At 38.4% G+C, this 21,213-nt stretch overlaps 1 protein-coding gene across 1 annotated transcript; it reads right to left on the bottom strand.

The window, feature by feature from the left end:
• Nucleotides 1–719: 719 nt before the first annotated feature.
• LOC147499676 (amine oxidase [copper-containing] alpha 2, peroxisomal-like) lies at nt 720–19,976 on the bottom strand. The gene is given in 8 exon segments (XM_086563513.1): nt 720–894; nt 1,054–1,222; nt 1,303–1,841; nt 2,058–2,171; nt 2,260–2,307; nt 2,310–2,643; nt 6,353–6,814; nt 19,864–19,976. Coding segments are annotated over 8 exon segments (1,824 nt in total). The 3' UTR covers nt 720–849.
• Between the last annotated feature and the right edge of the window lie 1,237 nt (nt 19,977–21,213).

The raw sequence follows: 21,213 nt of genomic DNA, 5'->3' as shown, positions 1-21,213 counted from the left end.
AGAGCTATAATTCATTAGCAGTGATCTTGATTCCTAATGTCAGTCGTGATGAGTTTGAATTTGCATATTGACTACTACTTATTTGAGAAATTATTACTACTTAGAATGCATGTTCGCTCATATAGATATGTTTTCATTTGAAGCTAAATGCACATAATGATTCAACTGCTGGAATTGGACTATGTTGAATGGAAGGAGTACAATGCAGTGGCCAGTGGCTGAAATTGACTGCATGAAGATGAATACAAGAAAGTAGATTGGAATGGGAATAGAGTGCAGGGTTGGATAGAACTCACAGAGTGACTGAAAACAAGTTCCCTACGCTAGATTTACTATGTTGCATTCACACTGTCAAAAAAAAAAAACACTATGTTGCATTCAAACAAAAGCAGAATGAAGCAATAGTGAATTAATTGTATGGATACAGCTGAGAGAGTAACTGAAAACAAGCTACGCAATATCTGTTAAATGATTACAATAATTGTGCTTGGCCTATATGTTTTTTAATTATTTGATGGGGAAAACTTAAGGGATACTTATGAAAACAGCATTCTACTGTATATGTAAAATTGTTACGTGTTTTACATATTCGATTTTAAATCATGGAGTTTATCAACTGATTAATGATATGATCTATTCTTTCTACTTAATTAAGATAGAGTTTTAGTAAAGTTTCAAGTTTCAACTGACTTCCGATGCTGGTTGTTCAAAAAGAAAAAATAACAAGTGATTTTCAGGGTGAAACTTTATCAGCTTATAACTTTCGTATGCATTGGAGGTTCCTTGAGGGTGGAGATTCCTTGAGGGTGTATTCGTTTCACTGTACTCTTCTCTTGGATAATACAGTCTTCACTTGACAACTTCACTTTTCAAACACGATCCATATTTCGATTCCTGTGCAACGCACAGGTAAAACATGCTAGTTCAGTCTAAAGCAGGGAAAAATACAGATTAATTTCTCATTAAGTTGCGTACTTCTTTGGTACATTATGTTTCGAATAGTACTAACAAGACAAGTGTCTATGTAGAGGTGCAATTAGGCCAATGTGCAACCTTGGGTATCCTTGTTTTGAGAACGGGATTGCTGTCGAAGAAATTGGCTGGCCGGAGCTCAAATCCACCGCTTAGTGTTGGCATTATAGGGAAATCTTCTTGGTAAGGGACATGGTGAAAGCCTAATGTGTACCATAAGACAATATCTTTGTTCTCAATGTCCCTATTCCTGCATTATATAATCAAGCCAAAATAATTAGTATTTTGAACTAATCGAGAACCAACAAGAGTCAGTGGTAGACTTGTTACCTTGCACTCCAAATGGCTAATGTATCATCTCCGCGACTCCTGTCAACATACTCCCCTCCGGCCCATTTCTCGGACTTGTTATAAGGGGTCACCCATACATGGTACTTGGTGAATTCTGCCCGAATCTGAGGGTAATCATCGTCGGTTAAAAGTGGGCTAGCTAACGATCCTGGAATAAGACGGTAACCAACATGGTTTCCTATTTTAGTTTTCTTGTTGGGATTTATAACCAACAATTCACTGGGTTCTATACCAAGTTTTGTCTTTGCATCTGATTCCGTTTTAGCTGTTTCTCTCGCAACAGTCCAGTAACTCTTCCTCAGTGAACTGTGATCAGTAACTCTCTTGGTTACCAATTTATCCTTGACAAACGAGTTTTCGTCACCGTCAACGTCTAGATCAAGGTGATAGGTGAGGAAGTGGTCATGGTATGGGCCAAGAGTGTAATCCGCCAATAGTGTAGCATAAGGATCTTCCTTTATTTGGTCTGTGTGAGTGTAAGGTGCAGCCTTCACTTCTAGCACACCAGTTAGCCCAACCTGATACACATCATGATAGAACCAGTTAAATGTTGAAATGTGAATGTTCTGTAGATATATATAATTTCACGAGCAGCACACAAATATAATCATGTCTAGAATCATCATTAGCCCCTGAGCAAATACTAATTCCATAGATAATAATAGCATTTCTAATATATACCATTTACCAGAACTTTAGATACATTGAGGTGAAAAAAAAAAAAAAAATTGTACCCCAACTTTGATAGAACCACTCTGCTTGAATTCCCAATCAACAATATAGTCATAGTTCGCCACAGTTGACACCATTCTCACTATTAGACTTACCTCAGGTCTAACCTCCCTTATCTGCAAATGCCACCAAATGCAAGTCAAACCCACCAAAATATCAAATGAAAGGATGAAGTATTAGTTCTAACAAGATGAAATCACTCACCTCTTGCCCAATAATCCCAGTTTCAGTGTGTCGCCACATGACATCCCCAGCATTTTTTCAAATATACAGAACACATTTGAAATTTTAAAGGGCTTGCCATTCTGCCCTGCAAGATACCCGTCCATAAAAACTGCATTGGCTGGGCAATCAGTCATGGGTTCTAATGGTACTGCGCAAAGCCCAAACCCGGATTCACCTATATCGAAGAAGGTTTTGTAATACCATTCTTCTGTTGGGTCCATATATGGTATAAACATTTCTGATACGAATCCTCTGTATAATACACGACGAAATGTATCCTTCTCAAGATCATAAATTGATGCTAAAGATATGATTGGACCTGCTCGGATGTCAAAGCCCAAGTGAAAGTTCCAATTCGCCCACCTGATTATTGATTAAACGGATCATTAAGTTCAGTAATGAGAACTTTCCTCATTTGGCTCAAGTGGTGCATCAGTGCATGGACTAAATAGTTTGGCATATGAGAGATACTGAGAGTGATAGTGATAGTGATAGTATAGTGATAGTGATAGTGATACTGTTTTTTATTTTTTATTTTTTGGTAAAGTTTTGCTTTGCTAAATCGCTAGTCAAATTACTGCAAACACTTGGGTACTTCTCAATTATTAGGCCCACCAATATCAATGAACACAATCTTAGGACTAGCTATCAAGGCCAAATTGTCAAATAAGAAGCAAAGTTGCCTTCGAAATCTGACCAAAATTTAAGTTAGACTAGTATCATGACGATTAGAATTACAGGAGTGACTCTCATCGACAAATCGGACGAAAAAGTCACTCTCTTATCACCACATTTTGTTTTTAATCACTCACAAAAATCGAGTAGATGAAAGATCAAGTATACTCTTGACGCAAAATAAAAAACAATTTGGGTAGATGAAATGTCAAATATACTCTTGACACAAAATAATACACGACCTGGCCCAACCAAAACGGTCCGGTGTATATAGTATCATACTTCAACATAATGTATGATTCGTAAAAACACCTATTGCGATATTAACGTACAATCATTGTTTATACATCAAACATGAGCTATGAACAATTATTGTTCATACTTCAACATGAGCTATGAACAATCAATGTTCGTATGAGCAATTATTGTTCATACTTTAACATGAACTATATACAATCACTGCTCATACTTCAATATGAGTTATGCACAATCACTGTTCATACCTCAACATAATGTATGATTAGTAAGAACACTATTGGTGTATAAACAATCATTGTTCATACCTCAATATGAGCTATAAACAATCATTATTCATATGAACAATCAATCAATGTTCATACTTTAACATGAGTTATGCACAATTATTGTTCATACCTCAACATAATGTATGATTAGTAAGAACACCTATTAGAGTATGAACAATCATTATTCTTACATAATCAACACAGTGTATGAGATATGTTCACTTATTTGGGTACGAACAATCACCAAATTTCTCTACTTTATAAACATAACAAAGGGGAGAAACCGATATTTTAAAATAAAATAAAATTTTTATATGTTTTATATCTATAATAACACAAAGGGATAAAACTGGTATTTTAAAAAAAGTAAAAAGGTCGGGCCAACTTATTTTGTCATTACGGATTACTAAAATTGAAATCGTGGGTTACTTAAAATTGGAATTTGTCCTTGTGAGTTACTAAAAAAAACTGGTGTCCTCTAGAGTTGTTTTGGCCCGAAATTATTGGACCTGATCTGGACTCTTTTCTTGTTAGAATTAAGCATGTGTTGGTAGGTAGCTAGGTAGCCGTCCATCACTAGTCTGTAGTCAGGGCTGGCTCTGAGGGATAGGCAGCATAGGCCACTGCCTAGGGCCCTACTTATTGCTATTATTTAGGGCCCCCAATGAGCTACATACCAACTACCCATGTCCATAGTATTATTTTTCTTAAAGTCTAGTTAAGCCCATTTGGTTCATAAGTCCAGCTGTCCAAAGTTTTCTAATGAAACAAAAGAAACAAAGTTACGGTAAACCTATTTGTTTTTATTTTTCCCAAGAAAAAGGGCCCATTTTGAGGAAGCTTGCATAGGGCCACCCAAACCTCAAAGCCAGCCCTGTATGTAGTCTACATAATATATAATACCATCACAAACTTCACTATAAAGTTGATGCAAACTTCAATTACATACGCCAAATTAAATATGATACTACAGTCATGTCGAGTATAAAAATCGATTAACATGTGAAACACCAAAAACATGCATGGCGCGGTATTTACACCCCACTTTATGGGATTGGCCCCTTTTTGGCAAAAGGGTAGAAGAATAATGGTTATTTCTTATGTGTCCTTTTACACCTCGATCACATGCCCAATATTTTCATGACAGTGAGTTACCACGAGATCTCACATTCCAAGGCAGCAGGTTGCCGTGAGTTTTCACATTCCACGGTAGCGAGTTGTTGCCAGGGGCAGACTCAGGAAAGGGATACACCAGGCTTTATTTAGCCTGGGGTCTGTTTGGGTAAAAAAAAAAATAGTATGTATCTAAATCTAAAGCCTAACCTAGTTGCCCAAAAATTTATTTTGAAGTCTAACAACCCAATAATAAACAAAAGAACTCGGCGATATCTCTTGAATATATAGAAATATATACATACGATAAACAAAAGAACAACCGGTGATATCTCTTGAAGTCTTGATTCTTCATTCCTCACTAACAACTCTAATTGCCTAATTCTAATCCACGTTCTTCACTCATTCTGCTATTCGTTCTCCTCGGGTAATTTATTATATATGTTAGTTTTTTTGTTTTTTTGTTTTTTTTTCTTTGTTTTTTAAAATATGAAATGGTGATGGTTAATTGGTTTTTTTTTTTTCCTTTGTTTTTTATTTTAATGTTTCAGACGTCTAAAATGCCAAAGGGGGTGCGAAAGATAGATTCATTCTTTAACCCAAAAGAAACCGAGGCATCCAATGTTGCTAGAACTATTGAAAAGGATGATCAAGGCCGTTCAAAGCTCCAAAGAGTTGAGCCCATTGAACAAGTTTGTCCCAATCCTCAAGGGATTGAACTCATTAAACAAGTTTGTCCCAACTCTCAAGCTAAGGGATTGAATCTAGCAAAACCGGTGTTACTAGTTCTTTAGATGCGTGATCCGGGTTACGTTGTCAAATAAGTGAATATCCTATTAATCAGCGTGACGAGATCCAACGAGCTTATGCCACATTGGGGCCACTTCATTCTAGACTCGACGAATATCTGCCCACCATTGATGGAAAACAAAACCGGTATTTTAATAGTCATTGGTTTGACAATTTTCCTTGGCTAGAATATTCTAAAGAAAAAGGTAGTGTTTTATGTTTTCCTTGCTGTCTTTAGTTCTAAATGTTTTAATTTTCTTAAGAGAATTCATTATGGAGTTAAATGTGCATTTTTGCAACATGTTGGAGGATGAGTTTCTTGCAGATTCAATAGTCATTTACATTGAAAGAGATTTTGCTAATGATATTGATATAGATTTGGTAATAGATGATTTTGGCCTTTTACAAGACTACATAAAATACCGTTTAAGTAGTTTAAACTTTTAAATAGATTTGTAGTTGAATTTAACCAATATTTTGATGAATTAGTATATATATTTGGCTATTTGTGAATTCTGGTGATTCAGTTGTTTATTTGGAATGTCTATTATTTTTTTTTGTTTAAGACTTTGGCTGTCGTTGTTTTAGCCCGAGGAGAGTTGAAATGTTGGGTCCGCCCCTGGTTGCCCCGAATGACTCTTTCTTTTTCACTACAAATTTTGAACACCTACCACATCACGGATACCGTAATATCCCAAAACCCACGACAAGCGGATGCCGTGATGATTTCTCAAAACCACGATAACTTCAATGCCTCCGGTATATAAAAGTTGTGGAAGTTTGTTGCCATGATAAAGGAGGGATACGTCGATTAATGGAAGAGTGCCAATACATACTTGAGAATTTGTCCAAGGGGTGAATCCCATTAGTATTTAGTAGGGGTGTAAATACGTCTTCGCCCCAAAACATTGAGACAAGATTGACAAATGGAAAACATCAAAATGGAAAAGATAATCTAATATCAAACAGACCTGATCATGTGTCCGTCAATCTGGAACCCTGGTCCGTCAGGTTGTGCAACCATTACACCGTTAACCCTTGGACCATACGGAGGTTTCTGCTTCGAAGCTTGATACTCAATCCCGTCAACTTTAGGCATAGGAACCGTGAACCTATCATAATACTTTGTAATCTTCATTTCATCAAGATCAACTACTACAGTTATTCCTTCCAATGGTCTAACATACAGGTTAACTGTGCCATCTAAGTAGTAGCATAAAATTTTCAACTCCCTTTTATCTTTCTTTTTCTCTCCGAACCACCCTATTGAAAAACTCTCACATACAACTTCTGTTAACTTGAGCTTTCTTTTGGTAACTGAAGCAATAAATGGCGGGTACTTTAGTGGTAATTGGTTTGCAGCTATTTCTTCTTCATATGTAATTGAAGGGTACCCATATCCGGCGTATACTCGGGTTGATAATATGAACTGGCTAGATAAGTTATTAAATGGTTTCGTGTGTTTGTTTGTTGACACGGGTTATGACCAAGGCCCCGGCGAGGTGGGGGTTGAGTAGTGTGATTCGATGAATGCCATTTGAGGATGGTTTGTTTGTGCGGGTGATTCTAGACCCACATATTGGAAAGTTAGATTGTGGGTGAATTAGGCTTGAGATTTTTTTATTATGGTTTGGATTTGGTTGAACTCTTTTGCGGTGAGTGGGTCTAGTGGGTGGTGGTGGTGGTGAGAATGAGTGTGGATTGAGGTGAATGAGAGAGAGAAGAGGAAGATGTATATGAGTGCCAGAGCCATGAGAGAGTCTTAGAGAAATGTATGATGAGTAATTGGTATTTAAATGATTCTGATTCTTTATAACAGCTAGCCGTCCTTTTTGGTATTTGTCAAGATGGTCTCTATAATCTCTATGAGCAAGTCAACCATTTGAGCTGAAGGTGCGCCAGGTGCAAGACATGTAGTACTTAACACTAGAATCAAAGTGTAGTTTAACTCACATTGACATTGGCGATAAAGCCTCGAATCTTAGATATGACTAGCATAAGTGCATATAGGAGCGGCGTGGAGGGCACAAAAACTTAGAGCAAGTTCAATGGGGATATATAGACTACTAAAAGCAAATATAATATTCTAACTACAAAAATGTCATTACAATGAGATATCGTAAAAGGTATCCAATAAGTTATTCGATTAACCCGAGGAGAGTAGGATACATTAGACTTCGAGGCGGCATCCCGAAATCCATTGGTTCAAGATAGGGAAAAGGATCCGGTTATGCTTCTAGCGGTGCTTAATAGCCCCTTACTCTATATAGATATATTGCCGCTATATCTGGTTCCTCACCACCTAGTTGCCCGGGACCTTGCCCCTATCCTCTAAAGCCGGTACCCACAAAGCCTATGCTACGCTACTAGTGCCACGGTTGTTATTGGCATAAAAATCCTGACCATAGTCATAGTGAATTAATCAATAAAAGCGTTTCCATTTGGGTTAATGCAAATTTAACCATCTTTAAACATTTTCATTTGGGTTAGTGCAAAATTAAAAACAATTATCTTTAATGCAAAAATTAATCAATAAAACGTTTTCATTTGGGTTAATGCAAATTTAATCATCTTTAAACGTTTTCATTTGGGTTAGTGCCAAATTAAATCAATTATCTTTAATGCAAAAATTAATCAATAAAACGTTTCCATTTGGGTTCATGCAAATTTAATCATCTTTAAACGTTTCTATTTGGGTTAGTGCAAAATTAAATCAATTATCTTTAATGCAAAAATTAATCAATAAAACGTTTCCATTTGGGTTAATGCAAATTTAATCATCTTTAAACGTTTCCATTTGGGTTAGTGCAAAATTAAATCAATTATCTTTAATCCAAAAATTAATCAATAAAACATTTCCATTTGGGTTAATGCAAATTTATTCATCTTTAAACGTTTCCATTTGGGTTAGTGCAAAATTAAATCAATTATCTTTATTGCAAATATTAATCAATAAAACGTTTCCATTTGGGTTAAGGCAAATTTATTCATCTTTAAACGTTTCCATTTGGGTTAGTGCAAAATTAAATAAATTATCTTTATTGTAAAAATTAATCAATAAAACGTTTCTATTTGGGTTAATGCAAATTTAATCATCTTTAAATGTTTTCATTTGGGTTAGTGCAAAATTAAATCAATTATCTTTAATCCAAAAATTAATCAATAAAACGTTTCCATTTGGGTTAATGCAAATTTATTCATCTTTAAACATTTCCATTTGGGTTAGTGCAAAATTAAATCAATTATCTTTAATGCAAAAATTAATCAATAAAACGTTTCCATTTGGGTTAATACAAATTTAATCATCTTTAAACGTTTTCATTTGGGTTAGTGCCAAATTAAATCAATTATCTTTAATGCAAAAATTAATCAATAAAACGTTTCTATTTGGGTTAATGCAAATTTAATCATCTTTAAACGTTTCTATTTGGGTTAGTGCAAAATTAAATCAATTATCTTTAATGCCAAAATTAATCAATAAAACGTTTTCATTTGGGTTAATGCAAATTTAATCATCTTTAAACGTTTCCATTTGGGTTAGTGCAAAATTAAATCAATTATCTTTAATCCAAAAATTAATCAATAAAACATTTCCATTTGGGTTAATGCAAATTTATTCATCTTTAAACGTTTCCATTTGGGTTAGTGCAAAATTAAATCAATTATCTTTATTGCAAATATTAATCAATAAAACGTTTCCATTTGGGTTAAGGCAAATTTATTCATCTTTAAACGCGTTTCCATTTGGGTTAGTGCAAAATTAAATCAATTATCTTTATTGCAAAAATTAATCAATAAAATGTTTTCATTTTGGTTAATGCAAATTTAATCATCTTTAAAACGTTTTCATTTGGGTTAGTGCAAAATTAAATAAATTATCTTTAATCCAAAAATTAATCAATAAAACGTTTCCATTTGGGTTAATGCAAATTTATTCATCTTTAAACATTTCTATTTGGGTTAGTGCAAAATTAAATCAATTATCTTTAATGCAAAAATTAATCAATAAAACGTTTCCATTTGGGTTAATGCAAATTTAATCATCTTTAAACATTTCCATTTGGGTTAGTGCAAAATTAAATCAATTATCTTCATTGCAAAAATTAATCAATAAAATATTTCCATTTGGGTTAAGGAAAATTTCATCATCTTTAAACGTTTCCATTTGGGTTAGTGCAAAATTAAATCAATTATCTATAATGCAAAAATTAATCAATAAAACATTTCTATTTGGGTTAAAGCAAATTTAATCATCTTTAATGCAAAAATTAATTAAGGTAAATTGGCATCAAAGGTTATTCCCTTCCATTAGTTGGGCTTCAAAAGTGGAGTTAAATAAATAAATGTCATTTAGTTCAATAGCGATTAGGCATTTAAGGCATTTAAGCTAATAACGGTTGTTTTAATTTATAATAATTGGTCTATGTTAATGAGCTGGGCGTCCAATGGTTATTTTTGCATATGGGCATCCAATGGTAATGTCAGTACGTTTTCTCATCTAGCTTCTTCTCCAAAAATCAGTTGTAGTGCAAATTATCTATCTTCATCAATAAATTTCTTAGTAACTCCTTGACTCAACTTTAATAAATCTCATGAGATTATTCTCACATTATTCCTCACATGGTGGTGTTTATTTCCCATCAATTGGTGTATTACCAACTTGCTCCTATTCATGCTCGTGCCTACTTCATTTCAAACTATGTTTACTTTGTCTATACCTAGGTAAACACATTGCAAAAATGTTTACTTCTTTTCAGTCATCGTTTCACCTTTTCTTCTTATTCACCTCATCCTTTCTCCCTGGTGTCGATTTCCATGATTTATTAGCAAAGTTTCAGTTACAAGCACAACATGGTTTTCTTAGAACAATCTTACCAGGTATTGAACACATTTTACTTCAGTTATCTCCATTTCTTTTCTTATGAATGGATGGATGATAGTAACACTGGGGACTGGAAATTTTTAATGGTATTACAGAGTTAAATATGGTAAAATTTAGAACATGAGATAACTAGACTGATTGGTAATATATTGTTTCATAAAAAATTGGTAATTTTATTGAGAATTTAACCATTATATTTGGACTCATATATAGTCGTTTTTTGTCTCGACAATTTCTGCATTTTTTTTTTCTTTTTTCCCGGTTGCACCTACCATCTCTACATCAAATCAGGGTATACTCCTTACAACTCTACAATTCCAATTTTTTTTATGAGATACTTGAATGTGGTCTACTATGTATTTGAGAATTGTTACAGTTACTCTATTTTGATGTATCGTCTTCTTTTTAATCGTCGTGAACATATCATCATTTTTTACAATTATTTTTACTTATATAAATTTGATATAGTAGCTGAATTTTTGTTACTTTTATATTTGAGTGCATTTAAATTGAAAATAGTTTTTTTCAGTTTTATGGGTTGTTGCACATCAGGGGCCAATTGTGTCGTCGTCCATTGCATCTGTTTGAGATACCTACCAAAATAATGACACATGCTTGCTTGAACCCACATATTTTCTTAGTTTTTTAACTTTTGGTTGCTTCATCACATTTCGTTTCATCTCTAACCTTAATTTTGATTGTCTTATAAAAGTAATCCTATTTTATTACCTTCACCAGAATGATATTTTTTTATTAATTAAGCAAAATAGTTATTCCAACAATAGCTTATAAATTGGATTTATGTAATATAGGGTAATAAAACGTGTAGTATATCGTTATTTTATCTAATTAATTGTGAAACTAGGGAAATTATGGGTCGTAAAGGAAATTGGATTATTTGGAATCATTCCATTCTTCCTTTGATAGTCCTGGTGAGACTTTGTCTAGCAAATTCTCTGATACTTCTAACATGAAGCTTGAAGACCAATCATGTATCTTTCTTTCTCTACATTCCAGCATTTTTCTTTTTTGTTCCTAGAAAAAGATTTTGAGAGATTTTTTTTATTCGGGGTTTGGTTTTCGGGTTTATAATTCTCTTAAAAATGTGTTTGGTTCCAAGGTACACCAAAGTCTGAAGTTCTTTAGAACCCATAACCAATATCTGGCGACTTCATATGAAATTATGATTTTAATTAAGATTCCTTTGTAATTAAAAATATTACTAAGTAGGTATACACAAGGAAAAGACAAAGGGTGGTCGGGATTTCATAGGGATCTGAGTTTGATGGGGGTAGGTGTGCATTCGATCATTTTGAAACATCTTTGAGTAATTTTTAATGTGTTAATTAATGCAAAGGGGATTAAGTAATTAAGTGCATAAAAGGATTTAGCATAAAAAATAGTTTACGTTTAATGGAGTCTCATTAGGTCTCTCGGGTGACCGGGGCTCCCTACTCCTCACTTGGTGGATCCTCTACATGCATTCTCTGGTAAGCTTGGTATTATTGTATTAGCCCACACTTCATTTTTGGCTCTTATCCCTCTCTTTTATTATGATTTTTTTGCTCTTATCCCTGTTTTAAACATCAACGTTTTGATTCTACACTTATTTATGTTTTAGTTAATTATCTTTTTTATCATTTTTTTTCTTCGTTTCTTGCATTTTTAGGTGTTAGTTTGGAGACAGGCTAGAGTAAAAGCTCAACTAAATTTTGCCAAAGAGTTTGGTTAGTTGCCTTTGCATGTCCATGACATGTCCAATTGAAGAAGTTGTTTTTCTATGTCCATATTATAGTGCTGAACCAAGCTTTAGGTTAATAGGATGCTCTTTGCGCGGTGCAAACTTCATGTTGAGCACAAAGAAAGATCCCAATCTGGATTCTATGTTGATACTCTTGATTCTTGAATCAAATTGGTAAATCTACTACTATTTTATCCAATTTGTTTGTGTTATTATCTGTTAGATTCTTGTATACATAAGTTTGTTGATTATGTTGACTGGGAAAATAATTAGTTACTATTTATATATGGTTAATTTTTGTAATAAACATTTATGGTGTCTGCGGTGTTTGACAAAATATCATTTACTCTCATGAAGAAACATTTTGTGACATATGTTTAATGATTATGTCACCACATTGTGTTTTCTTTCTCCACTTTCAAAATATTGCACCTTGCAACCTATGGTGAAGCAACTTTCACATCGATGCGTTTGCTCTTGAAGTTAACGTTTCTATATGGCATATCACCACAAAGTAGATTGGTTCTCCGATTAAGCTCTATCTCTCTTTAATTTGTTAGTATCTTAATATGTGTTTATTTATATATTTTTTTATAAGATTTTTTGCTTATTTGGTTCATGGCGATTATAGTGAATGGACTATGGATTCAACATGCAAATATATAAGGCTTGGACCTATTATGGAAAGAATCGACAATATGTCATTTGGTAGAAGTGTAAGATAATAGTGGCGTGCTCTGACTACAAGCGAGCAATTAAGTCCATCAACAAGAGAGAGAATTGGTGGCACTGCCCTTCAACCAATATGTATTCCTAGAAGTCGATGTAAGGTTGGTGTATCCACTTTTGGTATTTAGGGAAGATAGTTTAGGGGACTTACAAGTAAGCTTATAGTTAAACTTCTGGTATTTGATTTTATGTAAGTAAAGTGACTATGATATGAGTTAAACCAACATCCCCTTGCTCTCATCGATTGTATGCATAATTTTTGTTTCAAGTATTATTTAGTCTAAAACAAAGAAACATATGAAGATGTTAGAGTAGAACCGATCATATATAAATCGGGTGTTGTCCTTGGCATAACATAGTAACATTATAATCGGTTATGATTACATTGGGTCTTTTTTTGGTAGGAATTTTATAATGTCATTTATATGTTCATATGCATGCATTATTGTAATGAATATTGATCTGGATTACAAAACCATGTATTAAGTTTGGAATTGAAACAGTGTTGTGTTTAGAAACGACCGGGAATAGAACTATCGGAGGGATTGAATATATGAAATTTTGTGGCTACTTTTTGGGAACTATGAACCAAGAGATATCAATACCCTATTTGGCTTTAGAAATTAGCAATGAGTGCATGGTTAATTTGAATATATACATTGGTGTTTTCAATTCACAAACCTTAGCCTTAGTCTGACAACAATGTGAAGGGATTGGATCTAGGTTTCACATTGATAATTCAAAGAATCATGTTACATATATTGATTGCCACCTTTTTCCCGTTTTTGCATTCACCTTTGATGATTTGCATATGATTATTGTTCTTAATTTTATTGCCATTTTATTTTCTTAGTTTAGATGCTACCAAAATTGGCGTGGAAGTAGCGATGCTCAGACATGGAGCGAAGGACATGAAGGAAATGGTTGAAGTCATGCACCGACAAATTTTGTTGGAGGCGGGCACAAGATAAGATAGTTGAATCATTGGGTGAAAATGCAAATTATGCAGGAAAGTGTTGAATGAGGATCTTTGACCAACATAGCAAGCATTATAAATATGCATTAAATACATTTCATTGCAATTTGGTTGACCATCGGTTGACAATCAATTTATGTTTCGAAACTACTCTTGCATGCAATGAATCCCCAAGACATCCCACATTACTTGCCAATGATAATTGTAGGTGTACCAATGCATGATAACTTGGCCACCTGCAGTGTAAGAGCTATTATAGGTGAAAAACTTATTATTATTAAGTGATAAGATTGTTGTGAAAAGTGGGTATTGCGAAATGACCTTTGTTAGTTCAAGCACATAGTTACTTTGATAAGATTGTTGTGGAAAGTGGGTGTTGCGAAATGGCCTCTATTTGTTCAAGCACATGGTTACATAGAATTAAGTGAAAAGATAGAGAAGGTAGTGACTAAGTTGATGGGAATATATGAAGAAGTAAGAGAGAGGGGAATGAATGTATCCCCATCAAAACATGTATGAGATAGATAAAATTCTCTATCTTTGTAGTTTATTTATTTATTTTTCTCTTGGTAAATTATTGTTTATTTATTTATTGACATTGTAATGTAAAGGAGAACTATTGCCATATGTATGGCCCTTTGCTGACATGTTAAGTTCTCCTATTTTTTCAATCATATGTTTGTGATTAGATTTCATGTGTTATGTCTTTCTCCTCTAAGCATAGTATGCCATGTTCCATGACACTAATGCTTTAATTGTATTCTCTTTTGTAGACAATTTCATAGTATTTCTAATAAAGTTACAATATTATTATATCATAGTATTATAATTTGTAAACATCTTGAGAAGATGTGTTGTACTTACTATTAAAAACATCTATGTTTTCTCCAGCGAAGGAATGAGTATGTTTAAGAAAAGCGCTTTCGATTACATGCATGGTTTGATTGTCATAGTGTGCGAATATGACTCGGATAAAAATATTTGATTGATATAATTCTTTTTTATTTCCGATTTAACGATTGATATAATTCTATGAAAAGCAACATTAACGCGACATCCGTGCGTGAGCACGAATAATCTAATAGTATATAAATAAGTAAACAAACTTATTATATTAGGAGATGTACACAAAAACAACTTTCACGAGTAAGACACACACGCACGCTTACCAAAGAACTACTTTCCCTCGAACGAGCCGCGACTTCCGCTTTGTCAGATTCCGCGACGAAATTCAGACCGCATTTTCAGCACATCCAATCAAGGTTCTCACCGACCTTCCATTGAAGAAAGTCCTTCATAAAGAAAACAAGACTACTCGAATGGCGGTTTAAATAAGAACTCGGAGAACACCACATCGAAGTTCGTCCCCCGTGACTTCTCGTCGAGGTCGTCGTTGTTGATTTCCTCATGATTTCAAAATAAGACCCCTAATTGGGAGCAAGAAACCGAGCTCCCAAACACGCAATCGCGAAATAAATCACCCCGTCTCTCTTTGTGGATGGTTCGAGTAACCTCGCGGAAGCGGCATCGAGTCGCCTTTAGTTTCCGACGGAAATAATATGATTGAAAAGTCGGTTCAAGATTGACTTTGCCACTTCCAACAATGAAGCCGGAGTACGAAGCACTAATTAGGGACTAAGGATGGCATACCAAAATTTCGGGTGTCGAAGAGCTCCAAGTCTTTAGTGACTCGCGAACCGTCGCTCGCCAGTTGTAAAAAAGAGTACACCCACCCACGGCGTAACCTTTCAAAGTATCTTCGTGTCGTTCATCGCTTATTGCCTTTTTAAGCAGGTACACATACATCATTTCTTGCGGAGAGAATCGCCACGCAGCATACGCTTTAAATTATTTGGCTACCCAGCACCGAAGTCGTTCCCGACAAGTTCTCATTGAGGTAGTCGATCGACACGCATACCAAGTCGACCATACCTTGATGATAAAGCGACCTATTTCTCTCCCGCCCGTCGGTTAGGCCAAACATGGATGCAACCCATCATTGATTATATCCAAAGACGGCCGCCCCCAGGAACGCATCCAAGGCCAGCAAGTCTCTTTATCAAGCTCGGGCGCTATTGTTTAGTCCAAAACAAGCTATTCAGAAAATCCGGTGGTGGTCCGCGACTTACGATGCATTACCCTGCATCGAGGTCAATTGATTTTTTCTTAAATTCACGGCTAATGTGGAAATCACGCCGGCGGCCGCTCATTAGCCCACAAGGCCATCTCTCAAGGATATTTCTGGCCCCGGATGCAGATCGATGCTAAAGCATACGTCCTCAAATGTCTCAAATGCCAAACGTTCGGCCACAATATCATCCAACCCCCGCTCCTTCGACAACATATAGCGAGCCCGTAATATTTCACATGTGGGGCATGGACATTATGGGACCATTCATCCCACGTAAGAGCGGGCTTCCGCTTTTGTCCTAGCTGCCACCGACTACTTCACCAAGTGGGTCGAGGCCATTCCCCAAGACACGCCAAAGAGTCCCATGTCCGCGAACTTCATCCGGACTCATATTATCACCAGATTTGGGTTACCACATACACCGGTATGGACAATGGGCCTCAATTCAAAGGCGAATAATACCAAAGAGTTCCTAGCCAAGTGGAAGATCATTCATCGTTCTCTACTCCATGAAGACGCCGAGTAATGGTCAAGGTAAGCCGAAACAAAGCTATCTTGGAAAATTTGAAGAAAAAGATTGAGAATAATAAGAGCCAATGGCCAAATCAGGTTTGAAAACATTCTATGGGCTCACCGCCGCAACACCGCCCAAAGACGGGCGAAGTCGCCATTCTCCTTATGTTATGGCACGGCCGCAATTCCCACCGAATCGACCGACCACTACAACTCGATCGAACTTGTCGAAGTCAGGGGCATAACGACTCCGTGTTATCACGCGACGCCGACTTTTGAAGAAAAGCTGACTTAGTTAGCGCCGCCAGAGCCTCTTATCGCAAACTCTCGGAAGAACTCCTACAACAAGCGAGTTCATCCTAGGTCTTTTCAACCTGTCGACCTAGTGCTCAAAAAGACGCAGGACGACTCCAAGTTAGCACCCACATGGGAAGGCCCCTACATAGTGGAACGCTGCGTTGGCAATGGAGCATACCGGATAAGAACCCAAGAGGGAAGATGTTGCCTCGACCTTGGAATACTTATCTCTACAAAAAATTTTATCAGTAGCGCCATTCATGTTGTAAATCTTTTGTTTTCATTAATGTAAGACAAGTTTTTGTGCTGACTGATACTATCTACTCCAGTTAGTTGTATTGAGTGCGACTCACGCAGGGCATAGCCTCTCCAATTCTTGTAACGTCCGAGGACCTATATTTCTAGGATCGACTACACGAGAACGCCTCAAATGAGCGCATTTCCTCGGGGGGCTCACGTGCTACATAGCCTCTCGATTCTTGTAACGCCGAGGACCTATATTTCTAGGATCGACTACAAAGAACGCCTTCTCCGCGCATGACTCTCGAGCTCCGTTATTTAGCCTCCCCAATTCTTGTTACGCCGAGGACCTATATTTCTAGGATCGACTACACGAGAACGCCTTCGGCGAAGCGACATACAAAGCTCACAGGCTACATAGCCTCTCCAATTCTTGTTACGTCGAGGACCTATATTTCTAGGATCGACTACACGAACGCTTCTCCAATGAAAGCACTCTCTTCAAGCTCACGGGCTACATAGCCTCCCCAATTCTTGTTACGCCGAGGACCTATATTTCTAGGATCGACTACACGAGAACGCCTCAAAAAGCGTACGCTCTCGGGGGCTCACGCTACATAGCCTCTCTCCAATTCTTGTTCGTCGAGGACCTATATTTCTAGGATCGACTACACGAGAACGCTTCTCGAAAGCACCGATTTCTGAAGCTCTCTGGCTACATAGCCTCTACAATTCTTGTTACGTCGAGGGCCTATATTTTTAGGATCGACCACACGAGAACGCTCTCATCGCGCAAACGCTCTCCGGCGCTCACAGGCACCGTAACCCATCCAGTTCCTGTCACATCAACGACCTATATTTCTAGGGTTGACTACTTAACAGGACGCATATTTCTAAGATCAAGATATTAGTTACACACAAACACACAGCAGCATGCATACACATCCAAAACAACGTTACATGACAATACGTCATCACAACTACGTCCACCGATCTGCTGGGATTACCTAGGAAATCCAGATCGATGATCATTACAAAAATTCAACAAGTCTTGAATCGCCACTTTCGTGGAAACCGGTCCTCTCGAACAAAAGCGAATCGCGGGCAAGCTCGAAAACACAGCCTCTATTGTTTACTCGTATAAGAGAGAGAATGTAGACTATATTCACAACTTATGGCTTCTGAGACGGGCGATGATCACCTTATCAATTTTCAAGAATGACATGCTTGTCTTCCTGGTCGCTGAAGTCGGCGGTATGTCGAAATGACCTCGGCCATGGTCATACTTTTTCGCCCAGAGGCGGCATAGGCGATCTGAAAGCTTCGATATCGCCTTCTTCGCTTCGGCCACCTTCCGACATTTCTTCGCGTAAGCCGTCACAACCCGCCAGTTCCTTTTCCGGCTCGGTCCACATCCGACACCATGATGCCGCGTCAAGAAGATTCGTTACGGGGTACTTGAGTGGACGCATATCATCCAGTTTTTCTTCCACCCCCACGCAGCTGGATCAACCCTCCACCACGCGGGTTACCATAGTCTCGAACGCTGCCGCGGATCTTTCAACTTTTATCATACCCCTGCGAAAACTCTGCGTGAACATAGTTAGAACACCGACTCCAAGTCGGTCCATAAAACCTTAAGCTATCAAGAACTCACCAAACAAAGCGGCCATATCCATCGTCCCGATGAGTGTCCCCATGTCCTCGCCCTCAACTTCGCTTTATCTCCATCTAGCACATCCCTTCAACGCTTAGTCGCATGGAGCCGAGTGGAAGCTACAATCCGAAGCGTTTCACCATCCGGCTTCTTCCCGTCTTTCCTGTAGTAGAATTCGGCCCCCACATCCTTTACATGGCGGGCCAACTCTCACCGTGAATGGCTACCTTGCTGCTGACTCGTTAATTTCGGTCCGAAGCGACGGTTCGGTCACTTTCCCGTGGCGGCCAAGACAATTCGCCAAATAGGCACTATCTCTCCTTGCTCGCTTATGACCGCCGTTTTCTCCATCAAGAACCTTCCTCTTCCCCTCGATCGCCATGAACATGAGGCTCAAACTCCATTTCCTCCATTGATGGGGGCGTTTCTCTCACAAACGCCGCGACATCTAGCCATCTTACCCTAGCGTAGAAAGTTGCAAATGAAGAAAGTTAATACTTACTCTAGGTATTTCTCAAACCTGAATAACACGATAGAAGAAGCGACATAATACGATGAACAAGCTGCTACGTAAAAGCACAAAGGCAAGAGCAGAGCAACGATGAGGAAGGAAAGCTTAGGCAAAACAATGACAAAACCTCTTGATGATACGTGAGAAGCGGTTTATATTCCTTAGGAAACGTCTTTTCCTAAGTGCCTCATTATCACCTTGAGACGCCAAACGCCATCGCCCGCCATCATTATGTCCCATGAACCGCTTCGTCTCCTACATCGTGTCATGCACGCGAACGGAACACCGCAGTTGGCGGCGAAATCGAGCAATTCGACGCATCTCGAGCCGGACTCGAATGATCCGATGCTCCGCGTTGCGTCGCGCCAGCAATCTCAAGCACTCCAACAACAGGACGCTCCCCCCATTTTACCAATCATAAGTAAGGAGGTCGTCACCACAATGGGCCTACCACGTTCCATTCTAAGCCGTGTCATCCTACATCACTATGAGTGGGCAGACGACTCAGACATACACACAACACAACTATTTACCATCGCATATAAACAAGGGAAGTTCTGGTTTAATAGCTTTATCGATGCGATTTCGATTTTGAGCCGAGTTGCTTTGAGATTACTCAGGAAATCCAACCCGGCCCCACACGAGTTCGCCACATTCGGCTACCCCGAATCAGCAAGAAACACCTACTTGTTCAGAATTACAGTACACAAACATAAGAAAGGCGAACTGCCCAGGTTACCCCAGGAAACCAGTTCTATTGTATCACAGCACATAAGCTGATAAACAGACAAAGAACAAATTTTACAACTCGTCATCCCCAGCCACATTCACTACTCCTCCACGCTCAAACGCTTCATCGACCTCAGCCTCTCTCCCGTCCACAATGATCGCTATGCCATCCAACTCTAAGCTCATCATCGCATCGGGTGCAAATTTGGCCAGCCGAGCCACCCGAAACTACAGCACGCCATAGAATAGGGCAATCGCCCCACCGGCATCCCCTTGAACCTCCTCCACCGAGGGACGGGACGCACAGCGGGCGTGTTCCTCCTTCAAGGCATTGTAGTCAGTCTCCAGTTCAACGAAGTCTGCGTCCAGCGTGTCATAGGCCTGATTAAGCGTCCCGAAAGCAACCTTCTTTGCGGTCTGTGAATGTCGTTCTCCTCGATTTCCACGGTAAAGGCTCTCGCATTATCTTCAGCTCCTTCTAGCTTTTGCCTCAGCTCTTCCGCTTCCGTATCTTTCAACATCTTGGCCAGATTCAACGCTTCATGAGTTCTCTTCAAATCTTCCAGTTCCTCGCTCCCATCGAGGCGTCCCCGACATTTTTCAGCTCCTCACCCAAATTTCAAAGACCATTTCCCTATCGATTAACAGCGAATGAGGCGATCTCTTTCAACTTCGGAATCCGCCACCAAATTTGCACAAACATACACATGGTTAGCACAACAACAATTTGCATAAGCAAGCAAATTACCTCGGATGAAGTTATAGGCATACCACGTTCGCGGTTTCCATTCGTTTCAAGTTGTCGGCTAACCCTTCTCATCTCTAGCTCTGCGGTTGCCATCCAGAGCTATTTGTTCTAGCAAACAACCCGCTATCTTCATCGATCCGGCGGCCAATACGCCGTTTCCACAATCTTGGCTGCGCCCGTTCTCGTCGGATAGACAAAATGTCCTTCCAGGATCGGATCGTCAGACGCCACCGCTTTTCCGATTCGCCTTTACGTGGGGCCTTGGCCTTCTTCACCGGGATCGATCGTCCCGGTCGCGATACTGCTGGACCCCACTCAAAAGTGGCCAAGTCCATGACCGCTTTCAGTCGGGCTCCACTTCTGGCGAGATACCGCGCCCCGCCACCATCGATCCGCCCGTGCTAGCACCATCTTCACGAGCATGCCGAAGCACTTTCGCGGCTTTCAGCCCCACGCCCCGCCGAGGCATCGCGTGGCCTCCTCCCGACCTGCCTTTAGCACGAAAGCGATCAAAACCAATCGGCTCCAACTCTACGGAGCCTCGATCGAACCCCATTCAGGCCGATTGCCCGATCCTCCCAAATCGCGGTTCCCCTAACAGGCCGCCTTAGCCTCCACAGACCACTGCCTCTCCTCTCGTGTTATCGGATCACTTGTATGCGCTTCTCCATCACCCCT

Source organism: Coptis chinensis, chromosome 5, assembly GCF_015680905.1.
Source record: "Coptis chinensis isolate HL-2020 chromosome 5, ASM1568090v1, whole genome shotgun sequence".
Classification (NCBI taxonomy): domain Eukaryota; kingdom Viridiplantae; phylum Streptophyta; class Magnoliopsida; order Ranunculales; family Ranunculaceae; genus Coptis; species Coptis chinensis.
The sequence above is the reverse complement of the archived record's forward strand: the minus strand, read 5'-3'. Positions and strand labels throughout refer to the sequence as shown.